Consider the following 8,055-nt stretch of genomic DNA (forward strand, 5'->3'; position numbering starts at 1 on the left):
CAAAGTGCACAAGCGACCAACTTCAGCGTTGGCTGCGATTTTGAAGCTGAAATCACGTTCGGTGTGAACGCAGCATAAAGAAGAAGCCAGCAGATTGTGTTGTATCACTTCATCACAGTCTCCCATCCTGAGCAAATGGTGGAGAGGAAAAACTCTCTATTAACTGGAAGAAACCTCCAGCAGAACCAGGCTCAGGACAGGCGGCCATCTGCCTCGACAGCTGGGTTGGAGGACAACAGTTAGGCAGAGTGAAGTAAAATAAAAGGACGCTTACTTTATCATATTTGAGATGATCAGAACTCAGATAATGCAGTTATTGTAGCTTGAACATGAATTTAAAAAAAATCGCAACTGTCACATGTCTACATTTCTAAATTATTTGCCTGATTTATGCAGAATCTGTTGTTTGATATTACTTTTTCTACAAACATCAAAACTCCCTTTTAGATGGAGCAACCATTTCAGAGATGCTCTTGTTGCGTTGGTCGAATGATAAAAGATAAACTCAGTAAACGGCTGTAATGTMCTGTAGGTACAAAACATTTTAAAAATGAAATGCTAGTTTGATCCTTTGTTTAAGCTTTGATTAAATTCTGATTATCAACACACTGAAGGAAAATTTGACTGTCTCACGATAATTTTGAATTTTAATTCAGTATTTTATTTTAAAATCTTTATTTGCTGAAACATCTTTACTGAAGAATCTATCAGTGGTTTGAAGCTCCCAAAGTAGTGAACTTGTTCCAGTTTACTGACAGTTCTAGATACCCATCCCAATAAAAAGGAACAGTAGCTAAAATACAGGAAAAACACCCAATAACCAGAGGTTTGTAACAGATTTTCAGCTGGGTTAGGACTGTTGTTAARATGTTGTGTAAACTCTGTTTCCAGAACCACCTTGTGATTTCTTCCTATCAAACTTGATGCTGAAGCAYAACAACTATTGTATACAGTGGCAACTGGACTAAGATTTTATATCATAAAGTAAAAACATAGCAGGAGGAAACAGCCACCAAGTTAGAGGCAGCAGCTGAACATGGTCTAATAGGTTAGAGAAATGATTAAAAGATTGGGAAAGAATCTAAATAAGGTCAGGGTGGAGAAACAAATAAGATGGCAAACTTTCTCTGATGTTGTTTGTTTGAGACTGTAGGAAACTGTATGTCATAACAGTGGGCAAAACTGAAAACACAACGTTTTTGTGTTTTTCTTTTGAGGAAATTGTTCTACCCATACAAAAGTGCCAGTAACCATGTTTGTCAGACTATTACTCTCCACTGACTGAACTGATCGTTGTTAACAGTTTGGTCAAACTAACAGTCTGATATGTGGGTGGATGGTCTTGGATAGAAATTCAACATGTTCGTATCCAGCATAATGTTTTCTGCTATTTAGGACTAATTATTTCACATTCAACAATTAAACCATTTTTCATTTACTAATGCACAAGCTCAAAGTCAGTATTTTGCTTTAAAAGACCAAAAGAGTAGAGTTGAATGATGACCTTGAATTCCAAAAATAGCTAGGAACCTATTTGAAGATGTGCTGCCTAATTTCACGCATGTACATTAGTAACTGTAAAAAGGTCAATGTAGCACTTTTTCAAGTGCTAAGAGTATTTTTAACATGTTCTTTATCCACTAAAATAAACAGATACAGTAACTTGTTGCTTTGTTGTTATAGTTTTCAATTCAAAAAGTGAGACATCTAAATTACAAAACAAAGCTTCTTTAATTTATTTTCTTCCCAAACTGGAGGATAGAAATGATGATTGCTCAGACTTGCTGTTTAAATTCAAACACAAGTCGAGCTTCATGACTGAACAACATCAGTATCAAGTATCAGATCAGAAGTATGGTGAATGGAGGAGATGTTAAAAGGGTGACAACTACATTTATTTGCATTGTTACTAAGAAGCAAAAGATAAAATGAAGGAAGGGAAGAAAAGGATGAAGGCAGTACTTAAAAAATAAAATAAGTAAGTAAATAAATAAATAAATAAATAAAACGGAGAACAGATGCTTTACTTACCACATGACACTTTAAGATGTGCTGGTGGTAGAGGCAGTGGCTGGATCGGTTTGTAAGTTTTCTTGGGCCTGCGGCTCCAACCGTTTCCTCTCCTCTTTCTTCGCCTCCTAGTAGATGAGCCAGCCACAGGAGAGGAAAAATCTGAAAACACATGGGAAACATTTAGGACATTTATACTGAAAACAAGCATAAACAGCAAAACTACTTCTTCTAACATGTTTTTCTTAAAGGGGCAATATCATGTAAAAYCAACTTTTTTTGAGTTTTRTATCATGTTATAGTCTCATAAAAATATCATGCCCAAAGCGTTTTTAGGAAGCCACGCTGAGGAGCAAAACGACAGGTGGGGACCAGAAACGTCCCTGGGACGTGTCTTTAAGCCGAACTTCCTCATGGCAGAGTGCCCCCTGCCCMTCCCCACACACCCCGTCCATGACTYCTGCAGGCTCTCAGAGAAGGGGTTATCTGTGGAATCGAAGTGGGCGTRTCACAAGAGTGGGCGTGTCAAAAGCATAAACACTGTGGGCTACGAGGCCTACATGACGGTATCCTAAGATCCTGCTTGATGTCTTTACAGCCTGACCCTGACCCCAACACTAARGTTAACCAGGAGAAATGTGACCCAAGTAGGGTTCTCCAGAAAAAGTGGTGCCGTACAGTAACGCCCCTTTTGTTCTTGTCCAATGAGGTGGTGCCGTACGGTATCGCCCCTTTTTTGCCTGTCCAGTCAGGTGTGTCCCTTTAACAAAGTCCGTCAAATCAGGTGTGTCGCTTTAGAATCGCCTTTCCTTGTGACACGCCCACTCATCCGCAGAGACCCCTACTAACTGAAAGTGAAACTTAAACTGTCTGCTGAGATCTCAACACTACTTCTCACTCAGTGAAGCTCTTTTCAGATTCAAAATACCTTTGAAGAAATGTATTTTCAGACGCCAAGTAAACTGCATCATAGCAGTGACTTTTTTGACTTTTCCATACTAATTTACAAACAAAATGGCTCCAGAGCATAAAATATGGTGTAAACMAAATCATGTACATATATAAACATAATAGAAGGATGCACCAAACAGAATATTAGCTTCTCCAACCTATCAGTACTAGTCTTAAGTGGTCTGCCAGTGGACAGTAAACTTACCAGTTGTTAAATGTTGTGTGAAAGATGGAAGTGGCATTTCTGTCGGGCTGCAAGTATGATGTAGTCCAAACASCAACTCTGAGTTATCTACTTCATTTCTATGTCCAATTCTTTCTGGGGACACTGAAAAACACAAATGCACCATGACATTAAAATTAAGAAAACAAGTGATGAATGAAAGTTTCTGGCTGGGTGTGAGAGTGGAAACAGTCACCAAAGGTCTTGGATTCACATTCTCACCTGTCCTCCTCCTCTTGCGAGACACTAAAGGCAGCAGGTCATGGCGGGTAAGAACTCTCAGTAGTTGAAGCAGTGGTGCCAAGTTACCATCACCGAGGTATCCTCTCCTCTCAAGTTCTAACAGCAGCTTGAGACCACTCTTAGGTTTTGAGTCCACTAAGGGAGGCAGGGTTGGCTTTGGTTTTATTCGATTCCACACTTTCAGCAGTTGTGGACTTGGTGCCACACCCGAGTCCTCTGGATTGTCTTCAGCAGGTTCGACCGTCCAGCCTGCTGGGTCAAGAGGGTGCGGGGCAGGGTAGGTTTCATTCAAAAGGAAAGACAAAACTTCAATATCCATCTCTGTTAGCTGAGATCCAACTATTTCAAAGATCTCATGAAGAGACAACATCCCGTAGTAGTTTAGGCACTCTGTTTCATCCCAGTGGAGTGAGTCCCTGGTTGTATGCCCTGGGTAATCCACCGCAGTCATAGTTGGAGATTTTTCACGTTTTCTCCTGTGCTGAAACTGTAAAGGAGTTTAAAACAAAAAACACAAACAATAAGCAATTAAATCTTTATTGCACAACAACAAAAAGAGATAGTAAAAGTGTAACATTGACTACCAAACTTTTCAGTATGCAACTAAACAATATTACAGAAAAGCCTTGATTCTTACTTACTGAATTGCAGAATACAAGGATAAACAAACATGAGCATGACGATACAACAGCTCTGATAACAGTTATGACCTTTAAAATTTAATTTGTGGTACCTGTTTGGTATGGGGTTTTTTTATCCCTTGCAACAATTATGCTAAAATACATGCTGCTGTTTCATAAGTCAAAGTTAGAAAAACTTCCTACTTGATGGGCTTTCAATTAATCAAATCAACTCAATACAAAACGTTGCATAGTTAAGTTTTTGTTTTCTTTTAGAGTTAACAGTATTTGCGCTAAATCCTACCTCTTTCTCTTTTCGTCTTCAGCTCGACGCTGATCTGACAGACACACACACACACACAACACAGTGTCGTCGTGTGAACATGTATCAACGACCAGCTGGAAGATGAAAGTCGTTCCTTCGACGTCCAGCAGCAGCAAACCGTGGAGCCAATCTCCGCCTTTCAAATATTTATGTAACCTGTCACGTTTTTTAGGAATATAAACAAAACACGGCAATTAAAAACCAAAGCAAGACAACAGTTTACGGCTGCTAAAACAAGTAGTTTTATTTATATTTTTGTGCAAAGACATTCCGATAACAACAACGCCCAATTCCCCCTTTTTTTCTCTCCAGCGTTGTTGTTGTTGTGATGACAAAATTCCCCTAGCATAATATTACCTTCCTTAACTTTGCCTTCTTATGAGTCTTAAAAAAGTAAACACATGAACTGTACGGTAAAATAGCTCGAGTATTAAAGTAATTCATGCATTTCAACAGCAAAACTCAAACAAATAATTGCAGCTCACCTTCCTCGGGTTTTTCCTAGGACCTAGCAATTTCCACGGGGCCGCGTGCGTTCTGACGGCACACGGAAACTGACCAATCACAGCCTCGGTTCATTGTTGCATGACGTCAGGTCACGTTTTTCCCCATCTCTCTGATTTGCGGTCAATTTTATTCGTTTTGAGCAGCCACACGAGCCATGACGTGAAAGTATTTACCGTTTAAATAATCAATATTGTAAAAACACTTCCAGGCGCACATTACGCAATTAATTTAAAGCGAACTTTACTAAAATAATTAAAGTTATGTAAGATATACATCATGACCAGTAGGTGGCGATGTCTGGCATCAGTGAAGCATGAAGGTTTTTTTCTTTTACAGCCACATCACTTCCGCAATTCCCGAACATCAACAAAAAGGACTCGGGCTGAAGAAACTTCAGTAAGTGCCGACATTTAGTTAACAAAAATATAAATATATATTGGTTTGAGAATTAGGACAGTAATTTTGTTTTTTCATCTAAAGTATTGGTTTAAAGAACTACGGCATTAATTTATTCGCCTGGACCAAAATCATGGAAAAAACAAAGAAAGAAAAAAAAACCTTAGCCTAGAAGCTAGTCGTTTTCGTTTGTAATATCTTGTGAAGTTATTTATTTATTTATTATTTATGTGTATATAATGGAATGGTTGTATACATAGAAACACTATTGTTTGGTAGCAACAGTTTGTTACACATCCTGGTTAGTGATGTGGCAGAGAGAAACCAGACCCTGTTCCTGACTAAATGTTTCCACTGATTGTTGTAGTGCAGTTTCTGTTGAATGTAAAACAGTCACAAACAGTACTGTCTTAGTTTATACTGTACTTTTTTGGTCCTTTTTCACAGAAAAACATCGTATCTGGCTTTAGCTGTTTTTGACTTATTTTCTGTTTCTTTCACCTCACTAACATGACAGCAAATTATGGGTGTTTAAATAAGTGTGAATAACTAAGTGAAGGACAAAGAAGTATAATCAGGCTTTAAAAGAACTGCTGCTGATAAAGTGTTTGTATCTAAAAGTTATATCTTAAAAAAAACAAGGATAAATAGTTCTGTAAATAGGATCGGTATGAGATATCATCCTTCTGTTCTTTAATTCATTATCTCCTGTTCACCAAGTTTTTAGCTAATAATGATAAGATAAATGTAAAACATATAATATATGTATGTATTGATCCTATTTAAAATTGTTCTCTGCTGAGTTGTTTATATACCAACTCAGCCCCACTTCATCCCTTGAGTTTAGGAGCCTTTTTATACTGAATGATTCACAAGTCAAAGTTAAGCAGGTCAACAAACAGAAGACAATCCTCTAAAAGTGTCGGGTACTAGTCTGAGCTGAAATTAAACTCTTTTCCAATTTAGAAACTGGCAGAGTGGTTAAGGGAGTCCTCCTGTAACCAGTGGGTTGTGCTAGACACTTCACCTGCCTTGCCCACTAGCAATGGTTGGGGGTCCTGTGGCGYCAGTGTAAGGCAGCCTCACCTCTGTCACTGCCACAGGGCAGCTGTGGCTACAATGTAGCTTATTACCACTATTAGTGTGTGAATGTGTGTATGAATGGGATTGAAGTGTAAAGTGCTTTGGAGTCTGTAGGGACTTAAAGCGCTAGATAAGTTCTGTCTATTTACCAATCAGTAATTTGGGCATTAATTATTTATTTTCTTTAAGATTAAAACTTGCATGCCTACATGCCATATGCTTTAAAATAAAAACAAATCAGTAAAAGAAAATTGTGTGTTGGTAGCTAAAAGTTGTTTGATTATTATTTTTTTATCAGAAAGTCTTTCAATGTTTTCCGGAGTACCAAAGGGGGAGAACGTTCTGGTGGACATGGACAGTAAGGGTGGAGATCTGTTCAGTGCTGAGGACGCTCATCCAACTGGAACAGGAGGAACTGGAGTGCTGTCAAGGTACGAGCCTCGAAGTTTTTACTTTTTGTCTTATGCACTTAAATCTCCACACAATGTCTGTATTGATGCTAATATACAGAAAGCTTTTAATCTTTTATAATCTGCATATTATTTGTCAGCATCTCTCGACACCTTTCCACATGTTTATGATTCATTATCCTGTTTTATTTTGTAGGCTCTGGCTTCCTAAAGGCATCTCAGCCAGCGTGGCCAAAGAGTGGTTTGACAGGCGCAGGCTGTCCATTCGACCGTGGGCCAGTTTTGTCGACCAACGCAAGTTTTCAAAGCCTCGGAATTTTGGCGAGTTGTGTCAGAGGGTGGTGAAAAATGTGGAAGTGTACAACAGCAACTATACCTTCATATTCCTCGGCCTCATCCTCTACTGCATGTACGATATCCAATCAGTCTGATTTGGAACATTTTTCTTTTCTGCTATCAAAAACAAACAAACACAGTTAAAGTTCTTCAAAGATCTTTAGAAAGAAAATGTCATTAAACAGATTGAAATCAACATAGTCATCAAACAAATGCTGCTTTAAACGACAGCTGTCTGATGTTGATATTTCTGCTCTTCAGTATCAGCTCACCCATGCTGCTGATTGCTTTAGCCGTGTTTGCCGGCGCCTTCTACATAATCCACCTCAAGTCTTTGGAGTCCAAACTGGTTGTTCTTGGTGAGTAAAGCTTTCACAAAAGCACATGCCTTCAAAAATGTGACGGATGAAGTGAGCACATGTTAAATTAAGAATGAATAATGTTACTGCTTGTTTTTTTTTTACTTAATATAATTTAGATGGTACTGTATATACTGTATTAACTAACTCTGTATTCAGTTTTTTAAATTACTGTATTTGTAATATTCTTGCTCCCTAGGCAAAGAGCTAACTGTTCCTCATCAGATGAGTCTGGCTGGACTCGTCTCTCTGCCTGTGTTCTGGTTGGCTGGAGCTGGAGCTGCAGTGTTTTGGGTTCTTGGTGAGCTAAACAGTACTCGGTGTGTGAAACACTCAATGGGCCTCATACAGGAACATGTTCGTATTCTTATCCTAAATTTCTCTTACTTTTGTGCGTATGAAGGGTTCGTACGAACATGTCACGTCAGATTCAACAAACTCTTCTATCTTCAGGAAAAGTATGTAAATGAGCTGCGYAAATTCCACCTGTTCTGTCCAGCTGCTCGTGCACGCGAGAGGAGATTAGCATAATTACCACCCCAAAAACACCATATAAGGCTGTGTTTCCTGCCTCAGATATCAGGAAGTGTCC

At 38.7% G+C, this 8,055-nt stretch overlaps 2 protein-coding genes across 2 annotated transcripts in view; one reads left to right on the forward strand and one right to left on the reverse strand.

Annotated features, from left to right (window-relative positions):
• Positions 1 to 4,935, reverse strand: part of dedd1 (death effector domain-containing 1) — a gene marked incomplete in the record, with an annotated part of 16,224 nt that extends 11,289 nt beyond the window's left edge. The window contains 5 exon segments of the mRNA XM_014013409.1: positions 2,032 to 2,172; positions 3,167 to 3,289; positions 3,407 to 3,914; positions 4,352 to 4,528; positions 4,858 to 4,935. Coding sequence (XP_013868863.1) covers positions 2,032 to 2,172; positions 3,167 to 3,289; positions 3,407 to 3,878 — 736 coding nt within the window.
• Positions 4,936 to 5,190: 255 nt separating this feature from the next.
• Positions 5,191 to 8,055, forward strand: part of rabac1 (Rab acceptor 1 (prenylated)) — a 4,298-nt gene continuing 1,433 nt past the window's right edge. Inside the window, exons 1-5 of the mRNA XM_014013410.1 lie at positions 5,191 to 5,275; positions 6,657 to 6,789; positions 6,965 to 7,177; positions 7,366 to 7,463; positions 7,663 to 7,764. Of these exons, the coding sequence (XP_013868864.1) occupies positions 6,668 to 6,789; positions 6,965 to 7,177; positions 7,366 to 7,463; positions 7,663 to 7,764 (535 nt within the window). The 5' untranslated portion in view covers positions 5,191 to 5,275; positions 6,657 to 6,667. The remainder of the gene's footprint in view (positions 5,276 to 6,656; positions 6,790 to 6,964; positions 7,178 to 7,365; positions 7,464 to 7,662; positions 7,765 to 8,055) is intronic.

This window comes from Austrofundulus limnaeus, unplaced genomic scaffold (assembly GCF_001266775.1).
Source record: "Austrofundulus limnaeus strain Quisiro unplaced genomic scaffold, Austrofundulus_limnaeus-1.0 Scaffold101, whole genome shotgun sequence".
Lineage (NCBI taxonomy): Eukaryota > Metazoa > Chordata > Actinopteri > Cyprinodontiformes > Rivulidae > Austrofundulus > Austrofundulus limnaeus.